The sequence below is a fragment of the Ascidiella aspersa genome, chromosome 8 (genome assembly GCF_963924565.1).
Source record: "Ascidiella aspersa chromosome 8, kaAscAspe10.2, whole genome shotgun sequence".
NCBI lineage: Eukaryota > Metazoa > Chordata > Ascidiacea > Phlebobranchia > Ascidiidae > Ascidiella > Ascidiella aspersa.
The window spans coordinates 11,730,288-11,756,902 of NC_139454.1; the positions used below are offsets into that span (position 1 = coordinate 11,730,288).

General features: G+C 35.8%; 3 protein-coding genes across 4 annotated transcripts in view; all 3 read right to left on the bottom strand.

The window, feature by feature from the left end:
• Nucleotides 1–1,271: 1,271 nt before the first annotated feature.
• LOC146136126 (E3 ubiquitin-protein ligase SH3RF3-like) lies at nt 1,272–14,916 on the bottom strand. Of its 2 annotated transcripts, XM_083395335.1 has the most exons (17): nt 14,486–14,916; nt 13,580–13,793; nt 12,809–12,939; nt 12,260–12,315; nt 11,387–11,501; nt 10,155–10,256; nt 9,582–9,677; nt 9,055–9,238; nt 8,437–8,702; nt 8,065–8,159; nt 6,741–6,920; nt 5,961–6,063; nt 5,151–5,273; nt 4,443–4,598; nt 4,102–4,190; nt 3,304–3,399; nt 1,272–2,550 (listed from the first exon to the last, which is right to left on the bottom strand). In XM_083395335.1, the coding sequence occupies exons 1-17, from the start codon at nt 14,555–14,557 to the stop codon at nt 2,373–2,375; spliced, it is 2,256 nt and encodes a 751-aa protein (XP_083251461.1). In that variant the 5' UTR covers nt 14,558–14,916; the 3' UTR covers nt 1,272–2,372. The 2 variants fall into 2 exon arrangements, with proteins under 2 accessions (XP_083251461.1, XP_083251462.1); XM_083395336.1 differs by lacking the exon at nt 5,151–5,273.
• A 3,446-nt stretch (nt 14,917–18,362) lies between these two features.
• LOC146136127 (uncharacterized) lies at nt 18,363–22,082 on the bottom strand. The gene is made up of 9 exons (XM_083395865.1): nt 21,935–22,082; nt 21,504–21,681; nt 21,180–21,319; nt 21,000–21,109; nt 20,695–20,833; nt 20,183–20,331; nt 18,911–18,974; nt 18,773–18,839; nt 18,363–18,617 (listed from the first exon to the last, which is right to left on the bottom strand). Exons 1-9 carry the CDS (start codon nt 22,044–22,046, stop codon nt 18,467–18,469), a joined length of 1,110 nt encoding a protein of 369 aa, XP_083251991.1. The 5' UTR covers nt 22,047–22,082; the 3' UTR covers nt 18,363–18,466.
• Nucleotides 22,083–24,057: 1,975 nt separating this feature from the next.
• The window catches only part of LOC146136128 (protein unc-13 homolog B-like), a 30,957-nt gene continuing 28,399 nt past the window's right edge, over nt 24,058–26,615 (bottom strand). Inside the window, exons 38-39 of the mRNA XM_083395195.1 lie at nt 26,182–26,308; nt 24,058–25,533 (exon numbers count right to left, since the gene is read on the bottom strand). Coding sequence (XP_083251321.1) covers nt 25,363–25,533; nt 26,182–26,308 — 298 coding nt within the window. The 3' untranslated portion in view covers nt 24,058–25,362. The remainder of the gene's footprint in view (nt 25,534–26,181; nt 26,309–26,615) is intronic.

The window sequence follows — 26,615 nt, forward strand, 5'->3', positions numbered from 1 at the left end:
TGGAATTGTATAATTGACGCCCTTCGTGTTGTTGACATCTATTGGGTCTTCAGGATGCGACAGCAAGTGGCGTAACGTCGTAATAGGTTTTACACCAACTGCGATCTCGAACTCCCGTAACACGCGCCGCAGAACGTCCGCCAGGCCTGGAATATAAGATAAGGTAACGTACCCTTCCCATTTGGTATCAGTAGGTGAGTTTGTCGTTGAGGTCGTACGGTGTTGTCTCAATAAGGACGGTGGATACCCATTGAGACGCAGGGACTCGCAAACCCGTCGAAGCTCCTCCTCTAACCAGGTCCGAGGTCAACGGCCTGGCCTGATCGAACGGGCCGTTACCACTCCCCGCTTCTGGTATACAGGATGGTGAAACGCGAAGTTCAAGTACCTCCGTGTGCTTGTTGGTTTATGGTAAACACGAGATTGTAGGTGGCCATTGCCGGTTCTCATCACCTGTACATCTAAAAATGGAAGTTTTCCAATAACCTGCTCCTCCATAGTGAAGCTTATGCTGGGCTCTAAGCTGTTTAAATGGGCAAGGAACGCGTCCACCAGATGCGTTTTGACGATGGCGAAAGTGTCGTTCACATAGCGTTTCCAAAATCTGGAAGGATCAAGAAAGGAGCGAAAGCCCGTTCCTCGTCATCATATGAAATTAACACCTCAGTGTCGGCTACGGGCTGTTCTTTCAGCAACGCCTGTAGAAACTCCGTTGGTTGAAGAAATATATGCCAGAGGAACCTATTTTAAATATACTATGCCTGATAGCAACAGCATATTTATTGATTACAAAGATCCATATAGACCCGACGTTGTTTCACTTATGCGGAAATACGCCGAACTAAGGCACACCATTGTCAGACATAAAGTGCACCTGTTTTTTAATCACGGGTGTCGCAGAGAAAACACTTTGCCACTAAAAACCACTAAATTGTGCGTTGTCTTATCGCTTTATATTTTGAACGTTGGTTTTTTCTTTGTGTGATTTTACTTTGCGCCCTGTTGGCTTTGTGTGTAGTTCCTGACGAAGGCTTGCCGGATAGTAAGCCGAAACGTTGGTTGAAGAAATATATGCCAGAGAAACCTATTTTAAATTCAATAGTTATTGCTCAAACATTAAACATAAACAAATAAATGGCACAAGATTGTCGTATTTCTTATCCCAATTGGTTGAATGTTGTTTCGGCAAATAAGTTTTCATTCTGGTAGGATTAGTCCCGTGCTGTCGTTTAAACCAGAAAAAAACAACAAGACGCATGCATCAACGGGAGTTTAATGATCTTAAAAACAATTCAATGGATAGAAAACTACATCAGCGAAAATTGGTAAAAAAACAGAGAGAGGAAAATCGCAAAGACCAAGTCTCCTCACAGTTAAGCACATATTGGCTTACAAACAACATAGCACCAATTTTGGATTTTCTTACGAAGTAAATTTTAGTAAATTTTAATTGCCGATACTTGAATGTCCTTCCGCGAGAACCGTTTTCACTGGTATTCAAAAATCACGATTCGACAAAATGTGCAAAATAATTAGCTGATATGGAGATAATACCATAAAATGAAGTAAATGCTGTAAGAAATGCAAAGAGAAAACACTAATAACATTGGAAACAGGCAAAATTTGGACAACACACACGCTTTTTAATCAACGGTGCAAAACTCAAATGATGTGCTACAGATTTATTTTTTTGAGCGTGGAATTAGAGAATGGAATTTTATGGAATATTTTTTTAGAACCAAAGAGCAGTTTTGTTACAAAAACAAGGTGACATCACAATACACGTACAATTTTCACAATATTTGTAACGAAGTGATGCGGTATCACTGAAACACAACAAAATTAAACATTTCTAAAATTAAAGGAAAATACATCTAATGTAACGTAGACAACGAAGCGTAAAAAATGAAGATTTAGTAGCATAAACACAAATATAAAGTAAAGCATCCTCCACACATTTGTCCTAAAAAATGATCAAACGAAGATAAACGATTGAAGTGACATAGAAGGTAGAAAACAAAGATTTAAAGCATAAAAATAAAGCGAAAAAGGTTATCAATTTCGTAGTCGTATAAAAAATTAATATGAATAGATGAACCGTACAAAAATGTATTATATATATGAAAATAAATATATTTAAGGTGTGTTTGACAGTTTATTCAACCTAATTTGCTCGTAGTAAAATAAAAGCGTTTGGTTTCCATGACGTAATTAGTTAAGTATGATTGGATCGTATGAGGCAAAAGAAAAAATTACTCTTTGCAGCTGCCGAATTCGCCAGAACGTCTGCAGTCTAAACCAAAGGTTAGTGGTGGCAACCCGGTCTATATCAAACCATGCACTGTTTGAAACCACTAGACGGCTTTTGGTCTTCAGTCTCCTTGTATGCGCTCTACAAAAGTGCTGGGAAAATGGCCGCTCTTCCCGTTTTTCATGTGCGTCCCGCGGAACCAGCCGTCGGGCCGGCGATGGTGGACCACGACGACGTCGCCGTGTTTTAGCTCGAGCTCGTCTGCTTCGTTGGCGGGAAAGTTCATCGTGGCGCGATAGCTGCAAGTCAATGTGAAAATTGAGGAAAAAAGACGACGGCAAAGACGTAGGATCAATTTAGAACATAGCACGCGCATTGTGGATGTTGATGACATCGTGTGTGGACGTTCACAATGAAATAAAACTGTTTAATATTTATTCCGAAAATTCACGCAGTGCAATACTAACAGATGGGTCTTTAAAATTACCCATGCGACTTGGTTTGGGCCTCAAAAAAACGCACTATTTAAAAAAGCAGATACAAAAGGGAAAAATAAATGTTATTGTATTTTAATTAAAATGCTGACATATTATAACGCTATCTCAAATGCCATATAAATAGCGGTATTCTATTTGAAAGGATGATAAAGTTTTATATCGGAGAGGAAGCCGCATGGCAAGTGGTAGTATCGGTACTCGAGACATATAATGGAGAATGGAGATATCGGTGGTTATCCGATAACAATTTTTGTAGGAATTTCAGCCAGGAGTTGCAAACCGACGCAGAAAGGTGAATTTATTAAACACTAGTATAGGTTAACAGGTACTAAATGTCTCAACGCTTGAGCGGATGTCGGCGTAATAACCAAATGAAAATTAGATTTGAACATTTCAAAATAATCTGTTTTGCTTGATTGAGCACGTAATTTTGGCGATCGCGTTTTGTTTTATATAGAATATGGGGTATTTAGAATAATATCAAGCATCAGACTTCTTAAGTGTTGTGTATAAGTATAACTGAAATATACATGTGACGATTTGCAGCCAACGTACTTGTCTCGAACGAGTGGCTTTATGGCAGGATTCGATTGTGACGTCGACGGCGTGTTATGGTTGAGAGGATTCTCGTTGGCCGATCGAACTGTTGGACTGCAACAACAACAAAAAGTATTTCGGAGTTCTTTACGAAACAATAGGAATGTTGTAGGACACACATAAAACCTTATTATCGTTTAAAGTTTACACGCAATTGTATGCAATAATAATGTTGGGCCATATGTTCAAACAGTTACAGGAAAATGGGAATGTGCAATAGTATTGAATCGGAGCCGATACGCGATACCATGATGTAGTATAGGGACTCGTCTGATACCACTGTGGTATCGTGGTTTATGTGATACCAAATAAATATAGGAATGTCAGCCATGTTTTTCGATCCATCGAAGCGATTTCTACTTTAAAATACAAATGTATTAAATCAAAGTAGGTCAACAAATTCAGGTAACTTGACTTCGTAACGCTAAGGCAGATTTTAGAATTAAGAAGTTAAGTTGCTGAATAAAAATTGATCTAAAACGTTTCTATTTATGCATTTTGCTTGTTTAAGAAAAGTAATGACGTCATTTGCTATCGGTTCGGATCGCAATACTTTTTGCCCAAAATATCGGCTATCGGCATAAAATGTATCGGACACCCCTAGAGGTAAGTAAAAGAAGGCAAAAATTCAATACGCGATTTCGTTTTTCATTGTAAAATACAATCAGGCCTTGAGATAAAGTATATATAAATATAAGTCCTAACTGATTGGGAAGAAGTCGAATTTATGCTTGTTTCGTCAACTAACTGTTTTACCTTGTGGGTGTTGGAGGCGACTTGGATTTCTTTCCCGCGGCGCCGGAGATCATTTTCAACAGAAGTTGACCCCTGTCCTTTCTCTTGTCCTAAACATGTGGCACAATTAACGTTACATTAAGCACAGCATCAAATTGAAACAACATTTTAGATGTTTACTGGAAAAGAACATAAACTTATACAATCTAAAATCAGCACATGTCATACCAGCAAATACGGAATTATTAACCAGCAATTGTTGCTTTGTTGATTAATTTCATTAAAAAATCGTCATTTCAAACAATTACTTATAGGTGTTTTTTGATAGAAATAATTTAATCCGCTGCAAATCTTTTTTTTACCTTTTCCGATGATTTTGTTCGGCTGCTAATTCCTCCGGACTTACTTCCGGGAATATGCAGTTTAGCTGTAAGGGGATTACCCTCGTTTTGCGGCCTGCTGGAGGAGGAGGTTCTTACTCCGGAAGATGAGCTGCTTCTAGAGGAATGAGGAGCCACCTAGAGTGGTCAATTAGCATGTTAACTTTCCATGTTTTGCTACAAACATAATTTTAATTAGTAACAGTTTAAACCAGTTTTCTTAGAAATCAAAAAAGCTGAGACATATGTGAAATGAAAAAAATCGATAAAGATTTCAATACCATTGGATAAAGTTATTTGTTTACAGTACAACTTGTACCAGATCATTCATTTTTCAATAATTACTTTCTGTTTAGTAAGGTTTTTGGCTTGACGTTGAAATTAGGAAAGTAATACTGTAATAAGTTATTTCTAAATGAGAAAAAAAATCTTCACTAGCTGCGTACTACAAATATACAACGTGTAAAAATACGCATTAAAGCAAGCATGTACATGAAAGCTTAAGCAAGCTATTGTAGTTGGCACTTTAGTTTGGATGGCTGGATGTCGGATAACATGTGTCTGTATGGCAATATAAAAAGCAAAGCACTTATATTTAACATGCATAAAAATACCACCAGTTTAAAATTAACTGAGATAATTGCGAGTTCTTCAAAAATGTCATTGAAGACAAATATAGGAATTCCTGACCTTTCTTTGGGGGGCAACAGGTCGGGGTGGGGGTGTACGGGAAGATGACGAAACGTGGGGCAAGCGCTGGGGGTTTGTAGGGGCTTGAGAGATCGAGGCAGGTTTGAAACGTTCTGCTGCTTTCTGCATATTAACATTAACTTTGCTTGGGATACACTTATACTAATCATTCCACATATTTTAGGAGTTAAAATGTAATAATCCACCATCTGAGGTAAATGTATAACATTATGGGTGTAGTATGCAAGCTTCGGGAAATTTGGTATGTTTCAACAAATTAGGACTTTGGGAATAAAACAGAAATATGGGTAATTTCTTAAATCTACCAATAGCTTTTAATGACAAACTAACACATTCCGTTTAATGCAATCTGCAGTATTGATATTAGTATAAGTATTTCCAAGCTGTTAAAGCTTACCACCCATGTTAATTGAGCTAACCTGTTAAATTTAATAAGCGACAAACCACAATACATTATGATGCAAAGATTTATTGATCTAAAGTACAGCCTAACTACTTCACAGGGCTAATGTTCCCATGTTAAACAGTCAATCATTTTCTATTGAAAAGTTTTTTTTTATAATGTTACCATTTCAAACAGTCAAAACAATTTCTATTGAAAAGCTTTTTTTATCCTAAACTAAAAATACATTAAATTAAAAAAAAGGTTTTGTGTTGTTTCTATGCATATTATACTCCAAATCACCAAAAGTCTATCGCATTACAACAGCAGCTAGATGTAACAACAGTCAAGCATTACCACTACAGTATTACAAGCAGCACATGTAGGTGACAGTCTGCAAAACTTACAACCGTCGATCTTGGTGGCTGGGATGGAGATGATGATGTAGAAGATGATGAAGTGGAACTGATCGAAGATGAACTTGTGTCCCTTGGAGTCAACGGAGAACTGCTATTAACAGGAAATAATGTGGTTTATAGAAGTAAGTAAACGGACAAGACAGCTATTAAGACACTAGTACTTAATTTGCAAGACTTTTGTTTTTAAAGAGATGCTTTCGTTCTCAAAGTAGATGCTTTAAAGCAGTGCTCCCCAACCTTTTTCAGTTCACGACCCACTTTTAATACAAGTTTTATTGTGCGGCCCACAATGGGATATAACCTAACAAATAAGTTACATAAAACCTGCTTCTTTACTACTAGCTTACCTACTCAAATAGTTAATGCGACCCAACACATCTAAATGATAGGCATTTGTGCCATTCTTGCATAAATGCTACTGCAATAATTTCCCGATCTACTAGAAAACTGTACAACATTTAAAATGATTTGCGACCAATTTGAAATAGCTCTGCGACCCACCAGTGGGATCTCTACCCACTGGTTGGGATGCACCGCTTTAAAGCTACTGTAATAGAAATCTAAAAAGCAATTTTAGGCATTTTAAGTTTGAACAAACATTTTCTTTGTTGTAAGAAATATTGTTTGGAAACTTGACAAAATTCTAGTAAACACTTATTTTTATTGTTTACCAATTTTAGAACTCAGCTTAAAAATAATGCCAATTTTACAATTAAAAGATTAATAAAACATTTAAATCAGATATGGCCTTAACCAGCAAACACCAACCGTGTGGCAGCAGCTGCAAGTGCTACATAATTTCCAGGGAAAACACCAACCCGACCAGACTTAAGATGTCGGCCCCGGCACCAGCCATCATTGCAACACTCTGTAATCTGGTAGGTGTCGCCCTTCACCAACTCTAGCTCATCTGGCTTTAGGGCTTGGTATGAGTAAGTTGCTTTCACACTGTTAATAAAGAAAAACATTCATTTACTAGTGGGAGGTTTTTGAACAAATTTAGCAAATTAAGATGTGTTGAATCTAGAATGAAGACTCCCAAGTAAAATTGACAACAAAACCAGGTTTACTATAATCACAAACAAGGAACATTGAAGGACATTTAAAATTTAAATGTGCAGGGTAGACACAGATTTGTTTCATTTGTAGATTTCTTTAAAAAAAATATAAAATTTATAGGATTTTAAGATCTAAAATTACATCACATGAAGTTCTTTGTATATAATTGCAAATAACACACATAAAACTACCATGATCAAAACAATAACAGATAGTGGATATATTATTTTTTTAATGATCCATTACAATAAGTTTAGCAGTCACCAAACTATAGTTACCACACTAAAGTCTTCTGACATGCAGTATATTGCCTTAAAGAAGGCAAAACACAAATATTTATAAGTATCTAATTATAATTAGAGGGAAATATAAACAAATTTTGGATATAATTTTTACATAATAATAGGTATTCAAGTATACAAAATATGACACAAAATTGTATATAAACGCTAGTTTTGGCAATTATTTAGCCCTTTTTTTTATATGTGATGGATATTGGCAAGATTTAAACAGGCTTTTTAGCACCAAGTTAATAAAATGAAAACACCTACAAGCTCGTTAAATAACGTTTAACGAATCCCAGTAATGTATTTGTAATTGTTATTATCAATAGCTAAAACTAAACAATATATTATGACTAAATGCATTTAGAAATAAACATCCAGTGTATGTGAGGTTTCAATTATCAAGGGATCATAATAAAATTTAAGATAGTCTTAACATGAATTATTCAGTGCATCAAAGTAAACATGACATATGTTTCATGAAAACAACATATGTCCGAGATTGCTCAGGCAAGGATGTTGTCTATGCCAGATTCCCTTGAGAGCTATTTAAATTATACCTAGCATAAGCTATAAAAAGTACAGAAATATGTTTATAATTTAACACCCCTTTATTTAAAAACTGAATTGAATAGATTAAAATTAATAAACAACCACAACTTATGGAAATGTTTAAATTTGTTTCTATAGCACGTAAAGGATAGTGAAAAGATTTAAATATAAATAATAAATATAGGTAAAACACTCGCATTGTAAAAGCCGCTAAGCGGTGTGGTGTAGAAGACGTTGCTGTCCGAGTAGTGGCAATGTCTGCAGCTTTTGGACGTTCCACAACATGACTCAACTATAAAGGAAACACTTCAATTAAGACATAAATAATTTTGCTTCCAATCAATAGTTTACTAATGAATAAAGATTACTTTACAACTATTGATGATCGGCTGTTCGCGGCCACCAAAATGTTTGGTTGAACAACGAGAAACTGGAAGTTTAGCCAACAACATTTTAATTTTTTCCGATTTTAAACCTGGAGGCTTATATATATAAAACACAACCAAATGTAGTTTTATTAGAGTTCCACTAGGTTATCTCGAAATTGGTCAAAATAAAGTAAAACTCACAGTTTGAGGCACATCCCTTCGATTAGATGAGCTCAAAACCGTAGGCGAAGTGTTGCGTGAAGAAATTAGTGGGATTTGCAGACTGCCCGCACTTGGAGGAACGAGAATCTCTACTGGGCGATTTCGGTGCACTTGGGAGGGATACCCAGGGGTTGGGGGTGCAGGTGGATTTGAGGTAGATTCTCCCCTTTGATTGCTGCTGTCCGAATCCAAAATCTCCATTGAGTGACGGTGAGATGTTGTGGGTTCACTGTCTTTGGATTTTGCTGGAAAAAAAAGTTTTACAATATTTTAGGTTTACCTTTGTCATACATTAGGACAGGGTATCCTAAACTAGGGGTCACTTCCCTTAAAGGGGTGGCATACCGAGTTTAAAGGGACACAGATATGGTTGTGTCAATTAGACACATCCGGATGTTGTTGTGATTTCATATCTATGTTGTTATGATTTGCGGTTTAAATCCCACTAGTTTTCTGCCTTGGCGCTAGCATGGATATTGGGTATCCTTAAAATACAGTTTCAAAACTCCTGTAAACGATTCGAGTAATTCTCCTTACAACCTTATTGTCAATTTTGTTTTTTAATAAAAATGTTAAGTTTGATTGGTTTCAACAAACCTGCATGAAAAGTTGGGAATGAATGGCGTTTCTTTGCATACTTTGGTCCTTGTTTATTGTTGATAATTCGACGGGCTGATGGGCCAGCTGCTGTTGCCTTGTGTTGAACTGGATTAGTGCTAGAAGATTCATCTTGGGCAAGAGGGGCCATCATATCAAGTAATTTACGAGCTTCATCATTTGGCTGAAAGTTGTACAAAATAATATTTATTTTTACTGGTAACAAAACACAGCTTGAAAGTAATCTGAAAGGTTACATTTACAGTTTACACATCTTTATTAAATTATAGTTACAAAAAATGAATAGTAGGTTATTTAAATAAAGGTAAAAAACAAAGTAAGTGTTTCTAAATGTTTTCAAGGGTGATAAAATCTCCGTTTCGCGTTTGTTGTGAGCTAAGCAAAATGTAAAAAGCAAATGAAGTTTTCAATCTAATATAACTTTGAATTTGATAAGTATCTTCTCTCGGGCATATATTATGAAGTTCAGAGCTTAAGCCTTATAAAAATAGTAAAGCTAACCGTACCTTGACAAAAGAAAGTGGAAATATTCCAATCTTATCTTTGAACATTCCCTCAGCCCAGTTCTCATCAACTCTGCGAATTGCCAGAATTTTTTCGCCCTGAAAATGCGTTAATATATAAGTTTTTTATTTCTATACCCAGATGTGCAACCTGCTATGGCAATGAATTTCTGAAATAAACTGTTTCCCACAGTTATCGTTTGGCTTATTTTGCCTAGATATTCTTTTGAAGTATTTTTGTAACAAGCAATTTTTCTAGTTTTTGAAAAGATAAATTTTGCAAGTTTAATTTTATATTTTGTGTGCCTATCTGGTGAGATTATTCTACCAGTTGGTTGAAAAAATATTTTTCACTTTACTTTTAAGGAAGAGAACATAGTTTAAGATTTTTTCTTTTTACAACTGGAGATATGGATATTCATAATAATAAAGCTTACATTTCTCAAGGAAACAACAAATGTTACCACTATTCAACCATGTTTTACAGTCATGTGAGAGTTTTTCCCCACCCACTTTGTTTACCAAGAACAAACGCACCACTATGGCTTACAATCATTTGAACAATGGCTTGCTCACCTTTGAAAATGTCAGGCAGTCGCGGTCTCCATTCTCTCTGCTGGATTCAAAATCAAACTGGGCGATGCAAATTGGCCGCTCTGTCCGAAGAGGCTGGACAACCTGTTCAAAACACATTGTTCTAATAATAATATAGATCTTTGTTTAAAGTAAATGTTTCCTATAAGACATTAATTAGTTTTATCTAACACAGTTATACAAATAATTCAAGACAAACATAAAAAGCTTGAAAAAATAAAAGTTTCCAGGTTTTTTGGCAGTAAATTTACATAGACAAGTGATAGACCATAGTGTTTGTTTGCTATCCAACAGTTAAAAATGAAAGTTCAACATCAAACAACATGGGTCAGGCAGTTAACAGAAGTTTATGGAAAGTGATAAACACGCAAATAAATTTGCTTAAATGTGATGAATAAATGATTGGTTTAAATTGAAGCATATCATATACAGTTAAGGTAAATTCAAATAGCAGCAGTATTTTTCAACCTTTTGACCACACAAAACTTTACTCAATGAAATAATATGCTTTAAAATAAACAAAAGAACAATTATTAATATTATTTCTTAGTGCAATATATGGACCTGTATGGATAAGAACGTATGTATTTTATATTCGGGCTGTAATATACTTAGTAATTAAGCAGCAACAGGCCTGTGTAATTACAATCCTATTATAATACACTGAGTGCATATTATTATTACTCAACAATAAAAGCAAATCACAATGAAACATTTAAACTGTTGGTTGTGGATTAATACTTTTATAAAATATCAACTATTGTGTCCATTGTACTAAAGTTAAACCATGATTTTCGGAATCTGTTTGATATCAAATTATTCAATTTTTCACCTGACATCATAAACAGAACACGTTTCATGAAACACCGGTTGAAAATCACTGGCATATACAATTTGAAGCACTATTATAAAGTTCTACTTTATTGAAGTGCACATTTAACAATTTGAATGTTGATGATTGTGTGGTATATAACTACTGAATATGAACATTGAGTTGACATAGTCTTAAGGTAAGTCACCCCTCCCCTAGTTAAGTCTCTACGAACATTGGTTTATCAATCAGAACTATAGGGAAAGTAACATAAACAAAAAACGATGTGTTTATAACAGATTTTAGTTTCTTATTATGAAAACACTTGCTTGATACACCCAAAACAAATTGTTACCAGGTTAACTACTAATTTTCTAAAAACACCAATATAGGGTCAGCATACTTTGACATAATTGACAGGGAACACCCCGGTCCTTCCGTGACATTCTCCACTCATCCAATTGTCATCGATCTTTTTCAGCAGAAAAACCTTGTCTCCCTTTACAAACGACAGGTCGCTACAAGCACAAAACAATCAGGTCAGCTACAATAAGGGTTAAAACAGGGTCAAATATCAAAGAAGGCGCTGTGTCAGCAGTTACAGAGGAATCTTGGGAATTTACGACATAAATTGGGTTTTAGCATAACACCAAGTTAATATACAAAATAATAGTTTAATAGTTTAATAAAGGTATATAAACTGATTCAAGTTTTAAACATTTCCAAGGTATATAAAAAAATCGGTATCGATATCGGTTGACAAACTTGTAAAAAAAATAGGGTATCGGTATCAGTTCAAAAAAGTGATATCAGTCGATCTCTAAAAAGGATTTCTGAAAACAACATCATGTGCATAGATCTGAAATATTTTCAGTATCTTAATATGAATTTGAAAAACTTATATTCATCACACCGAAAGCGTTTTGTTTATTTTGAAATACAACTAATACACATAAAACAGATCTCTGATAGCAAGGCTTTGCAATCAATTTAAAGTCAAACTACCCTTTTATGTATGCTGTCAAAATATATAGATAAGGTTGCAGCGTATGCTTAAAATGTTTTTTTTTAATTTATAGAATTTTTTGTCCCCCCAAAACACTACTAAATAATTCTACATTTTAAATATAAAACAAAGTAAGTTCTGTTTCCTTCAGTTTAAAACTTGTGTTTTTAATCTATTTCAGAGTAGGAAGGAACTTTCACATATCATAACACCAGCAAGATTGGCTTACTTGAAAAAAAAGATGAGAAAAAACATTTGTAACGCTCATACCTTGTTTGGTCAGATTGGTAAGTATACTGAGCTTGTGCATATGGTCTTTTAGTAACCTAAAAAAAAGTTGTTGACTTTAATATTATATTTCTTACAAAACCTTAAATACCTAAACCATAAAATTAATATAGGCTTTAAACATTAAAATAAAAAAATTGTGTTAAAAGACTTTATTTTAGTTTCATTAGGTGTAGCATTTGTTTTAAGGCTTAAAACAGCGGTTATCAAACTTTCCTACAAAAATTGTCTGGTGGACCCTTTTATTATTACAACATAGTCACAAGAGAGATCATAAAACACCCTATATTATCAAATAATAGAGCATAACTAAAGACTAATAATGATTTAAGATAATGTTTAAAACATAGTCTTAGTTAAAAACATGGACTAATTCTCATTCCCGACCCTCTAAAACTGCTATACGGACCCCAGTTTGGGAACCGCTGTGTTAAAAGCTATATGGCAAGGTAACTAGTATTGTGCAATAGCCAATAACCCTTTGAGTACTTAATATGAAGTACTTGATGCGGGTTTGATAAAATAACTCACCTGAGGCTCACATTGCGTTCGGGCTGAATTTTGAGAATCAGCTAATGCAGAAGCAGCTCTGGCGTGCTTAACGACACCACCATCCTTGGCTCCACCACTGGCAGGAGTTGGCTCAGATAATATTCCCTCAACTGAAATGAATCGGAACAATTAGGCACTTTACAACCAAGTTAGTTTTACATATTGGGCAAAAATGATAATAAACAGAGGGGACAACAAATGTAAAAAAACCCAAATAACTATTTGCATCTGTTTGTGAATCCTTTGCCGCATAAGTTTTCACAAACAGATTCATAAGTTGTGCCATGTTTAGTTCTTCAATAAAAAATTAGGTTATATTGTTGTGGAACTGCGATTCTTTAAAAAAGTTCTATTGTGTCCAAATTCTTTTTTTTTATTTAATAACTGTACATTGCAATATAGATTTGATCGAAATTAAAAAAAACACAATATTTTTGAAGTTGTTTTCAATCATATTTATTATCTGCTTTTATTTTCAGATTTAAGTAATGTATTGTAGTATTCGATTTACTGTGTTTAGCATCATGCAAAGTCAATATGCAAAACTAGACTTATACAAATAAACAGGGAGATTACCTGAATGTAATTTTCACTATATGTTACACCAATTATAGGTATTATAGTATCCTAGGTATATACATAAAAAATCTGTTATTAGTATGTGTATCCGTTATGAAAAACATAACAAATCAGTTATCGGTTTCAGTCTAAAAAATGAAGGCCAATCTCCATTTATACTTTTTATAGTACCTGAATGTCTGCGTGCATGCTTATCTGAATGCTGCTTAAATTGGGTTGGTTGGAACTTTATTCCGTCTAATAGTCGGATGAGCAAAATATTTGATGGCAAGTCCTCCACCTTTTGTTTAACAACAACGCGGCATTCGGGACAGCGTAGCTCCTTTTGTGTGCGAACAATCGCTGTCAAGCAGGTTTTGCAGAAAGTGTGCTGGCAGGGTAAAACCTTTTCAAGAGACAAAAGTTAACACTTAATGTAACAGAAAAAAATGAATAAGTTTACTAGATTATTGTCTAGGGGTTATCGGCTTCATTGTAATAAATGTTCTAAATTATATAAACCAAGTTCAAAGGGATTACTTTAAAAATACCAAAAAATGACAATTTGAATAAAATAAATTTATTTCTCATTACAGTATTTGGCACTGGTCTAGAATCCTGCCACCACAAACATTATTTAGGTTAGGGTGTGAACGTTTGGATTTCATGGAATATTATGAAATAATAAATTTAATATTACTTGAACCACCCCCCGCCCAAACACGGGTAATACTAATTTACGGACTAATGAATGGTCGGAATGGTCGGAACGCTCACTAATTTAAGTGTTACCCCGTTAAAACAATTATTAAACCAACACACAATATTTGGGTTAGGGTGGGGGTTAGCATTTGGGTGAAGGTTGGTCAAGTGTTATTATATTTAACAGTGATACAGTGAGCGTCCGACCATTCCGACCATTCATCATTCTGTAAATTAGTGTTACCCCCAAACACTAACCGATACCCTAACCAAAATATTGTGCATTGATTTAATAATTGTTTTTAAAGCTGTGGTAGGATTCTAGGCAAGCGCCCAGTTTTTTACTCATATATATTAGTGTTGGATGTCCTGTAGAATGTAAAACTATACACTTACCTTATTGTGCTCATCCAGAGGTTTGAAACAAACTGAACATTCCAGGATATCGTTCAACAAATGTGAATTCATTCTTAAAAAACTGAAAATGACCACCAAATAAATTTCAACCCCTGGGTAGGTCAACTGTAAACATTTTAAATTTGTAAAACTCGCGGTTGTTGGTAAAAATATGACAACAAGACTTATTTTATTTGACAGAAACACATGACAAATTTGGGCGCTGGTGTAGACTACAATCCTATACCATAATGCACATTATTTGGGTTAAGGTATGGGTTATAGCGTTTGGGTTGGTTATGTAATATTATTGAAAAATGAATATAATAATACTTGAGCTCACCCACACATAAATGCTAACTCTATAACCTTAACCCAAATATGTGGGTTGATTTATTAACTGTGGTAGGATTCCAGAACAAGCGCCCAAATTTGTTATTTAATGTTAAGGTAGTTTGGAAAGTTAGAAAGTTAGAAAGGTTGCAAGTTATAAAAGTATACCGTTAATTTTAATGAAATCGCCTAGTCGCCTAGTACTGAACTTTAAAATGCTTGTTATGAAAAAACAAAATGTTGTCAAAGGAGAATTATTAGTATTCTATTTTACTACATCTCAAAAGTTGATATTTTTTATGTTTATTTTATTAGTTTACCATATAAGTGTTGTACATCATATTTACAGTAAGAAAGTCTCATGTTTTCTTATACTGTTTGTGAAAGTAGATTGATTTTAAGACATGTTTCAGCTGTCAGCTCTGCTGTGCTAAAACTTAGAAAAATTTCTCGGTTCGGAAAGTTGCTGTATTATATGGGCCGAAAATTTATTTTTAGGACATATCTTGTTTTTGCCCGAATTCTTTCATGTTTTTTTTTTGGTTTGTTTCAGACCGTTTTTTGTCCACAGTTTTACAGTAAAATCATAATTCGTAGAGACTTCAAGTATCTAGTTTTGCCTTACTTTAGCGCCAATTTACGTTTGCCAAAATCACAAAAAACTGTATATTACAGTTAAACGAGTGTTCCAAGTGAACCAATTTTGCTAAAATACGTGAAGCTCGGATTAAAAATGAAAGTGGATTGATCTTAAGACATGTTTCAGCTCTGTTGTGTTGAAATTTAAGAAAATTCCACTGCTAGGAAAGTTGTTTTATTTTGCCTTACTTTAGCTCCAAAATATGATTTAAAAAACAAATGTGGTAAATGTATTAAAAAAAATAGAAAAAATTACCAAAAATTATTTCGTCAAAATTACAATGGTCAATATCACTAATAGATATCAGTGAGAAATATACTACAATAAAAACGTAGCTATTAAAATAAAGTTAAAGTTCGAAAAACTTGTGTTTAAACATAAACATAAACAATAGCAAGGCAAAAACGTTATGTTTCGACCAAACCAAACAGCAAAAAGTTGCCATCCGTTTTGGACCCGTAAACCTTTAATTTAAGAGTGTACTGAAATGGACAATTTGTAAAAAAATAATGTGTCAGTTCTAAGGCCAGGTTGGAATATTCGGCCGGCACAGTTGCATTCTCAGCCGTGTCCGTAGCCACACATTTTATGGAAAATCACAGTGAAATATGTTAGTAAAAGTCAATCAAACACGCAAAACCGTATATCCAAATGGTTCAATGTGGTATGCTACAACGGTGGCTTTCGGTCTAAGAAACTAAATCACGTGTCGTAAACTGACGTGACAAAACGGTTAGCAGATTTACAGAAAATTGTGAAACATTGCCCAAAGTTCTAATTTGTCATTATAAATGCGCTATTCTTTTTTAATGTGCCGGTAGGCAGGGCTACAGAGTCGGAGTCGGACTCGGGACTCGGGACTCGAGTAAGACCTCGTAAAACTACTCGAGTCCGACGTGCGCATGTGCAGTATCAAATTTTAAAACTGTTAAGGCGGCAAAATGTAAGTTGTAAAAGTGTAATAGCAAATGTGAAATATTTTTAAACCATGTAATACGGGTGGATCAATTAAGACAAAATTAATTTAGTTGCGAAAATAGGCAAAATACAGGCTATAGAGTCAGAGCTGGACTCGGGACTTGATAAAACCTTACATTTGGCCGGAGTCGGACTCGGGAGTCGGACTAGGGTGTATAGCAGCCACTTCGTCATATTGTGTTTACACAAGAGAATTTTTGTTTTTAATCGATGTGTCGTAACGGAAAATTTTCAGTAAAAATCTATGGCCTAAATTCTTTGCAACCCTTTCAATGTTTGTGTTACTTCTTGCAGCCAATGTGCAAACGATAAACGGAAAGTTTTCGGTAAAATTCCGTTACGTAGATTTCTTGCAACCACATTCTAATGTTTGCGATATCCTTGCAGCGAATTTGCAAAAATTCAAATTGCTGACACCAATTTTTATGCGTCAAGGCATTTATATCCGTTTTAGCATATGTTTTCAAAACACCGCGGTCTGAACATTAATCGGTTTCCCCGGTCGTGTGATTTCAAACTGTTGACATTTAACTGAAGTCAGAAGCTGTTTCGCAATCGCATCTTGACGTAAATATTGTATGTTTCGCGTCAGAAATAAGTGTGAAAAAGGCTTGAGTTACGCCCTTTTTATCACGTGATATTTTGTTAAGTATTATAAGAATTAATGACGTAAATCTTTCTTTATTCGCAGAAATTTTCTTAACTGATTCTCGTCTATAAATAGCGTGTTCAATCAATATAAAAGAGGCTTTTACAGCTTTTACTCAGACAGCAAACTCGAGTGCTTTTGTGACTGAAGACAGCAAAATTGACTGTTCATGTATCTGAACTAAAGGAAAGAATTGGACCTATCTGGCCTCACGAAGACAGGCCATCTCAAATCTTGAAGGAGTGTGGTCGATTCATCTTGGCAATTATATAAATGAAGACTCATTAAACAGACACCCCCCTCCAGGTGTATTTTTTTGGCCGGAGTCGGATTCGGGAGTCGGACTCGGGTTGTTTTTAATCGACTCCGCAGCCCTGCCGGTAGGTGTACCATTGCCACATTTCTATCACCTGTTGCTTGGCTCGCTGTCTGTGTGTAACGTATTATGCTGGTTTAAAAATAACCTGTTCTGTTGGTTTAAATTGTTACACAGTAAAGGAGAACTTATTAGACCATAATTCCAAATTCTGTCGGAACCGCCAAGGTTTCATAAATTCAATTTACACTTGAATCGTCAGTTTAAAGAGTCATTAAAGGTCTAGGCCAGGGATGTCGAACCTTTTCATCGCGCGGGTCACAAACACGACTTTAATCCTTACAAAATGCACAAGTGGGTCATACTTTTAATTATTTGCTAATTGGATTGGTAATTCAAGGTTTTGGATGATTTCCAAATTCAGATTCCCACAAATTAACAAATGCTGCAGCATTTTTTATGGAATTACAGGAGTTCAGCAGAAAGCTTTTCAGCATGGCTTATTGGTTTAACCAGGGTTTTTAAAACTTTTAGTCCGCAAACTCATAGTTTCCCTTGAAGGATCTACCTTTTAGTTGTTTACCATTCTGCACCGACTTGTTAAAGTGCAGTTAATGTAGCCCTACTTGTCACCCCTTATTATTGCCCTTAAACGCATTTTGCACGACCCACAGATTTGCCAGCCCTAAATTTGAAACAGTAGTGTTATCTAACGAAGAACTGTTTTTTTTAATTTGCGAGGGACAGTGGTCGCCATCCCTGGTCTAGGCAAGGTAAATCTGTTTGTATTTCGTTTGAATCTGTGTAGCCTACCACGCAACAAGCGATTCCGCTAAAGAACATCGCGAATGGCCAAAATACTTCCTTGTAATTACCTGGAAAGACTAGTGATTCCATTCTTCGTCACTCGATCACTATGTTTTGATCGTCATTGTAGCACATTTGAAGGTTTATTAAACAAAACAGAAAACAACGCAGACAAGGAATACCATATCTCAGGACTAATTAAAACTACTTAAAATTTGGCGAAATTCTAACTTGCCAGGCGTAATATAAATGTAAGGTTTAGTTGTGTGTTAGATAGTCGATGAACATGTTGTCGAAGGCGCGCTGGGTCATGTAGTCAAGTTGCAGAATAGAAGGACTTCTGTTTCCAGGGTGAGTGGCGCTGCCCTGACCACTGAAGGCGTATTCATACACGTTTCCAACTTCAACTCTAAATAAAAACGCGTATACGCTGTCTGCACTGTTGAATGAGCTACCAAAACAACATTTAGGTAAAATTTTAACTCATTGCAAATCGAGACTCGTCTGTTTTGATTTATGGTGTTTATCAGCGGCCAAAATGCAACACAAAAAAGAATAACAAACTTTTTAATGTATCTTCTCTGTGGCGAAGTGCGTGCGCGTTTTGGACGTCTCTTCGGTTTGGGAGCTTCTGCAAAACGTAATCGCACAGTTATTAGCATAAGAACTAAAAAATAAATTTCTCAAAAATTGATGTCAAACCTAAAACACGAGGGCTTCGAGGACTTCCGTTTTCTACAGGTTCAGACTCCCTTTCATCGTCGGCCTGTAAATAAACCTTAAACATTGAAATTTGAGACCACGGGAGTATTACAAGCCAGTAAATACTTTTGAGCGACGTAATCGAAACGTTGTACTATTGAGCGACACGTTAATTAGGGTCGTGGAACACAATTTAAGTTATGCGAATGATGTAACCTTACTGGAGGCGATGAGAACATGCTAATTAGTAGAATTGTTTAAAAAATATTGAATGCGATTTACCTGATTTCAAAAGACATTGCTCTTTATTTTAGGATATTGAACAAAGTGACTTCTAATTACATAATCTTAGATAGAGGCAGCTTACATGTGGACACCTATGAATGTTTCTGATCAACTTCGTTTAATTTTTTTGGACTTACTGCTTTATGATATTATCCGTATACTTCAAATAAAGAAAATATCCGACTCGAAAAGGTGCAATATAGTAAAGTTAAACTACCAGAGTCCCGAGTCCGGCGTGCGCATGGGCAGTACCAAATTTTTTAAAGGTCACCAACTGTAAATTGAAAAGGCGGAATAGTATAAAGTGGATATTTTCCAACCATGTGTTGTGAGCAGGGCTGCGGAGTCGGAGTCGGACTCGGGACTCGGGACCGACGGAGTCGGTTTGTTTTGCCGGAGTCGGACTCGGGACTCGGGACTCGAGTAAGACCGCGTAAAACTACCCGAGTCCCGAGTCCGACGTGCGCATGCGCAGTATCCAATTTTAAAACTGTTAAGGCGGCAAAATGTAAGTTGTAAAAGTGTAATAGCAAATGTGAAATATTTTAACCATGTAATGCGGGTGGATCAATTATGACACCAATATGAGTGGATTACAGATATCCACCTTAATTTAGTTGCGTAAATGGGTAAAATACAGGCTGTAGAGTCGAAGCTGGACTCGGGACTCGGGAGTCGGACTCGGGTTGCTTTTAACCGACTCCGCATCCCTGGTTGTGAGTGGTTGAGTTATATGACACCACTATGAGTGAATTGGTGAAAATCCACCTTAATTTAGTTACGTAAATTGGTGAAATACAGGCTATAGAGTCGCAGCCGGACTCGGGACTTGACGAAATCGCACATTTGGGGGGTTTTAATCGACTCGGCACACCAGGTTGCCTGTCTTGTCGGTCAGAATATTTTAGTTTATAAGCAATCTTTCTCATTTGAAACAAAACAATGTTTTCTAATCTGTGTCGTAATAATAATGGTTAGACCTCACACCTGACTCTGCGTTTCACTGTTGATGTCATCTTGTTGCTGTGAAAACGGCGTATCCCCTCCGAACCTGTCCTGTGTCGGTGAACTATTTGTGGTCGATTGACGAGAGAGGCTTCGAACGCTGATGCTACGGATCAAGACCGATAGTCCGTCTGCAATAGTTTCCACAAAAATGAACGGCGAACACTAGTATGCATTGCGACAGAATGGAAGATCGTTATAAAATTTAGGTTTTACAAAACTTTCGTTAGGTGACACATTGCTAAGTTTAATTAATATTATTGGCTTCCATATCTTATAGTTTTAAATGGTGCGTGTCAGTAAATAAGCCTGAAAGTAGTAAAAAATATTTGTATTTAGTTGTTTCTCGCACTACTGATGCCAGATGTCTCTCTCCGAGGTAGTCGTCATATAAGGCTGAGTCATGTAACTAGTTCTTCTAAATACACCTCATACGAGACCTATATAACTAGCCTATGAATTAGTTTATATATAGCCACTTGCCCGTTTATCACCTGCGATATCGGACCTGCCAACCTTGTGCAGCGCAACGACCAGGTCTCCCAGCAAACCGACCTCGTCGCTCTTCTGTCCCATCCATATGAAGAGGGTGTGCAGCAATTGGTTGCACACCAGCTTGTTTTGCCGCCGGCACTGTCCGTCAAAATATGTAAGATAAATATACAGTCGGAGCCTAAATGATATATATTTTTGACGTTTAAATACCTTACACAATCAAAAAAATATATAAAAAAATAATTGTAAAAAAATAAAAATAAAAAAACGCGGTTTTCACAGCAGATCACCAATTGAAAGTCACCTGTTCAATATCATGACACTTGACCCCAAGTTTTCGGGGCAACGCCGCCCATCCAAGTGGATTAGCTTTGACCAAGTCATGGCAAACGATTTTGAAGATGTCCAGCAAATCTGACATTAAACATTTACAAATATGTGTAAAAATAATTTCGACCAAAAGCAACAAACCCATCGTATTTACGTTTAACAGTTCGTACGTCGCATTTCATCTCTATTAGATCTGCCAGATACCCTTGCCAACCTCCGTATCTAGACCTCAGGCCGTCCAACAACGCCTTTAGGCCATCTTGTCCACGGGTTAAAAGAATCTCCAGAAGTGGACTGAATAAGAGGGAAAGATTTTAAAGATAAATTAAAATTGTGCTTTCAAACTTATGTTTTTGTGTTGGTATAATTATTCAAGATATATGCCCCTGTTCTAAGGCCATTCCTATTTTACTAGCAGTAATATTTATTATCCTATACTTGGTTCTATCTACAGCCGGAGCAAAATAGAAAATAAAACCTGTTGCGTTCCATGTCGGTCTGTCTTCCATGCTGAATGACCACCACGTCTTGCCAAAAGAGAACACCTCTGCCACACAAGAAATGGAGCAGCTTGGACGGCTTTTTGGTGTGGATCTCTTGCAGCAAAATCGGGTAGAGACTCTTCAACGACAAGCGTTCTGCTCTAGTGAGCGGAGCTAAATACGTATTATTGTTTAAGCTGTTTATTCTGACTTAACTGCAATATTAACCTGCTTGCTAAATATCAAGAAATGGCGTGCTGCTAAATTGTGCCAAATGAAAACCAGAATGAATGTTCAGTGAAGCTCTGTGATAAAGCACTGGTAACTTTCGTTTATAGCGGCTAAATTCACAGGCAGAGCCCAATATGATTGTTAAAAATCTAGTTGATCTGCGTGCACAAGTTGATATTGTATCTATCGTACTGACCTGTGTCCATCCATAGTGTCCAGGGTAGTCGTTGAAAGTCCAGACACCAGTTATTATTTTTGTAAGTGCCACTTTTGGTCGACGAAACCCGTTTCTTTAGCGACGAATACATCACATGAAAGAAACTGATTATTTTTTTTTTCGCCACTTAAAGAACTGCAAAAACACGAAAAGTCGCAAGTTAAACCATATTAGAATCTGTTTCAACACCACTGGTATAGACCTGCCTAACCATTTTCTTTGACATGCAGAGCTTTGTTGTGATTTTACTCCATTAATTTCTCTTCGGCTGATGCATATAAAACTGCACTAAACTGTCTTGAAAACAAGTCTAAATACATAGACAGAGCATTTATGAGTCAATTCTTTATATTAACGTTGAAATTTTGCAAGCGTTTAAATAAAGATTTCGCACTACATCCTACAAATTAAAGTTCGACCCATCGCTGCGAGATATACCCTCTATGACGCGAGAGATGCCTTAGCGCGTCAAACAATGACAACCTTCTTTCAGTCGTGTTTAGCATATTTTGGGTGTCAACATTGGCGACAAGGTTCTGTCATTTAAAGCGCTTTCTTTCGTCCCCCCGACGTATTCAGACTTCACACGAATGAAATATTGTCGAACGAAATATCGCGACCGCAATCGGCGAGAAATTCCACAACGCTCTTTATGATTTTTGCGATTTTCACAAGGGCGCTCGCGCGAATGTGATTTTAATCGGAAAGTGCAATGAATACAGAGCCAAAATATGGTTTACCTATTCTCGACTATCCGTGAAATAATTGTGAAGGAGTCGGTCATGCAGTATCTTAAAAAGTTAAAACTTGTATACAGTCGCCAGTGGGTTTCACTTTCAAACATGACAGACCACGTATTTAATAAAAAAATATTTGCCTAATGGGCGAAACCAGTGGCACCGGATGATTCACAACTTTTATTTTCTGGTCCTGAATTGTGACAGAGTCGGACATTTTTTGACTGCAAAGATACTCACACGCGCTAAAGTGCGACATATCTGCAGTTTTCATATAAGCTTTTTTGGGCAAGAAATCATTCCATGAAAATCCGGGCTCATTGCAACTTGCTTTTCATGGCGAAGTCAAGATTCAAAGAGGATCCGTGTTCTTATTATATCTGAAATAGGCGCCGAGACCTATTGCATCCATTACACATAAATTTTTCGATTAAATGTCGAGAACTTTGTAATAAAGTCATCCCAGGCCGGACGAAGCATAGGGTTCTTAGTATTGTTTTTTAGGATGCAGAGTATATACAAAAAAGATTATTTAAGCTTAAATCATCACTTTTTCAGGTTACGACTCAAGATACAATAAATTCCTGAAGAATCAATTTACCATTTAATATACATTTAATAGGTTGACGGTAATAACTCATTGGTAATAGCAGTTTGCATGTGTGCAAAATTTTATGAATAATGGTTGGTATGTAAGTGTAAGTTGCAAAAAAACTAGGTTACGTGTCGGAGGAAGTAAGAAGCGGTGTTAACACATGGAGCTTGAGTGAAAATACTCCTGGTTTGTGACTGGTTGACCACCGCTGTTTTAGCTACAATGGTTTTATAGGTTTAAACAAATACAACAATATTGTAGTACATTAACCAAAAAGCTTCACGAGCCCAAGTTTAAATACACGGGCATATAATACACCCTGGCTACGTCAAATCTAAGGGTACAACAATAGAGCGTGAGTTATGCACAAGTTTTTGTAAATCGACGATCAACTTAAATGTGATTTCAACACAGGGTTGGGCGATAAAATCAAACCAATGTTTAAGTATACAGCTAGTGACTTTCTGTTACATTATGCGCAAGGCAGTGAACAATCGCTGTAACCAGCCGTTTACGGGTATAATAATATAAAATGCTGTTCACAACCAACGGCAACTTTAAAAAAAACAAATAGGCTTAATTGGTTTTGTTAATTTGCGCAACGTTATCGGTGAACAGTAAACAGTCGCCCCAAACTAAATGTTTAAATTATGTCTAATTTTTTTTATATAAGACAAATCACCAATTTAGGTGAAAAAAGATATCTATACTTCAGCTCAATCTACTTTTAATCACATCTGTACTGTTGGTTCTCAAAAACAACATTTTGCCGAGATGTTAATCTTTTTACCGAAAAGAAAAAAACACGTTCAACTTAAAAAGCAAACATAATGTACATGCGAAGACAAGTATTACAGAAGTAGTTTCATTGCAAACGTAAATTATAAAACTGACATTGCACAACTGACGATATTCGGAAGAAGTACTGCAAATATATAGATTTGTGATACAGTAATTCAGCTACAACTACATTAAAATTTACACATGTAACTGTCCTGCAACAACACCCGCAACATAAGAAACAACACGAATAATATTGATAAAGAATTTACAGTACTCTTTGAATAATTCCTAATTTCACTTTTTTATACAAAACAACAAAGTATTTTCACACTGCAACCAATACGTAAAACACATTGCAATCTTACAATATCAGGCAACTTTGTAGAGCGAATCATCAATGAAACTAAACTTAATAGGTACGACGATTGAAAGTAAAAATAACAGACAAAATCTAAAATAATTTGCGCCATAAATAATAATTTATCTCACCAAGCTATCACGATGTTGTCTCACCTTTAATTGATAACAACAACACTAGCACACTCACCTACAGTACACAAGGGGCCCACGGAAATGCCTAAAATGCGTATATTTCGTAGTTAACAAAAGGCGACTAAAAAGCTAACCTGTTGGGAAGTTTTAAAAGCTAGTCTGTTGGAAACTACCAATAGGCTTTTCGGAAGGCCCCCTATGCAATATTAGGCAACACGCAATAACAAAAACATCAAAAACGTGCGTTTTTTTTTAAAAAAAGCATATCTTTCGCGACCTCACACAAAAAATATCCAGAAGTCATGCTAGGACGTAAAACACTGCTTTAAAGTCTACCGGGCTGTAGCACTTGTTACAAAATACAGTTTCAACCAAAAATGTAATACAGAACAACTAGCTACCTCGGAAGTTTTACAAATTAGGAAGTCTATATTAAATGTTTAAAATGAACACCTTTGATGGAACGGCTAATGACGTGCAAAAAACATCTTAGAATGAAAAAACGGAAAGGAATTATACGAAAATACTTTACATTTATAAAAAGTTGTGCAAAAAATGTTGCAAATCGACTTAAAACTGTGTCATACTAAATAAAAACATGAAGATGCAGCAAATAACTATTAGAACGTTAACACAAAATAATTTTTTAACTAAAAAAAAAAAAACTTATCAGGGATCACAAAACAATATAACCTGCAGTTCATTAGTAAAACAAAAATAAAAAGCAACGTTGTTTGTAGACAGAAAATAAAAAAATACCTAAACCAATAAATTTAGGAGTATTACTAATTGAAATAATCTCAAGACTTGTTTGACGAACTTTCCTCAAGCGACCTTGTTCGCGATTTTAACTGAACGAAGTCTTTGGCTACGTCATCACCATGACGTTGCGAGAGAATTCGAAGTATTACCCAGCCGGTTCGGTCGATGTTCAGCCCCTTGCCCAGCGAGTACCAACATGCGCACGATCCCTAGGTACAAAAAAGAATAAAAACTAATTGTCAGAGTTGGTGAAGGTTAGGAGTCGTTGAACTACGGCCGTGGGCTAGATCTGGCCAACCGTTTCAATTATTTTCGGCCTGTGGCATAATTCCGTAAAGATTTTAAAATACCATTAGCACTTCTTAAACGAAAACTTTGTTGGACGTAAACTTAAAATTTCTGATGAAATTATTCAAGTTGAATTATTTAGCTTTTCCAGAAGTTAACAATTGTTTGTTTTTTGCTAAAACCAAGTAAATAAGAACTAATATTAGAGCACAAAAGTATTTCACAAATTAGATTAGAATTAAATTATTTTACATAACTAATTAAAAGCAATTTTCAACATTAAACCGAAGTTGGTGAAGTCAACAGTTTGCAGTTTTTTAAAGCTATTGTTGATTTTTATTTTACTTGGAACGTAGTAAGCCGTTTGACTGGCGACCGCTGATTCATATGTAACCTTTTTCTGTATTCATTTTAACAGAAAAATATATTTTTTGAGTTCAATTTATTCTGTGGTCAAGGTATTACACAAAATATTCCACAAGGCCACTATTCCAGAGGCTTGCCTTTTCATCCGGAAATGCAGTCACAAAGCGTTTCCATAACAAACCAAAAAAGGGGAAAACACTGACCTGTTGCGCAATTTGCTTGAGCTGCAAGACCGCCATGCCAATCACGTGATCATCCCTGGCGAAGCAGTAGTCCTTAACACAGAAGTTGATCTCGTACGACGATATTCCTTCCTCGTTGCCAAGATTACTAGTCAAAAAGGGTAAATTGTTTTTTCGCATTTTGTGCTAACGTTGATCATTTCTACATCAGTAAAGAATAATTACCAGAATACTGATCAAAATGCAACCTAAAAATATCATTTCGGCAGATCATACCAACTTCCTACAATAATACCGCATATTAAGGCAAACAAATGTAAACTTATTTTCCGTAGTTTTCGTATTTTTTTTAATATTGCACAGACGAAAGCTAGCGCACAATGTTACTTCGATTATTATAAATAGATTAATCCTGACCACGCAAAAACAGAACAACAATATCCTTAAAAACTGAA

Excerpts from the sequence above, each read along its gene's own strand:
- LOC146136126 (XM_083395335.1), bottom strand. The coding sequence starts at position 14,557 with ATGAATTCACATTTGTTGAACGATATCCTGGAATGTTCAGTTTGTTTC. Across the intron at positions 9,678-10,154 it reads ACTGCCTGACATTTTCAAAG|GGCGAAAAAATTCTGGCAAT; the intron begins GTGAGCAAGCCA and ends ACGCATTTTCAG. Across the intron at positions 6,064-6,740 it reads CTTGCAGCTGCTGCCACACG|CAGTTCTCCGTTGACTCCAA; the intron begins GTTGGTGTTTGC and ends TCCTGTTAATAG.
- LOC146136127 (XM_083395865.1), bottom strand. The coding sequence starts at position 22,046 with ATGTATTCGTCGCTAAAGAAACGGGTTTCGTCGACCAAAAGTGGCACT. Across the intron at positions 20,332-20,694 it reads TGGCAGGTCCGATATCGCAG|ACGGACTATCGGTCTTGATC; the intron begins GTGATAAACGGG and ends AAACTATTGCAG. Across the intron at positions 18,618-18,772 it reads CAGAGAAGATACATTAAAAA|AGTTGAAGTTGGAAACGTGT; the intron begins GTTTGTTATTCT and ends GTTTTTATTTAG.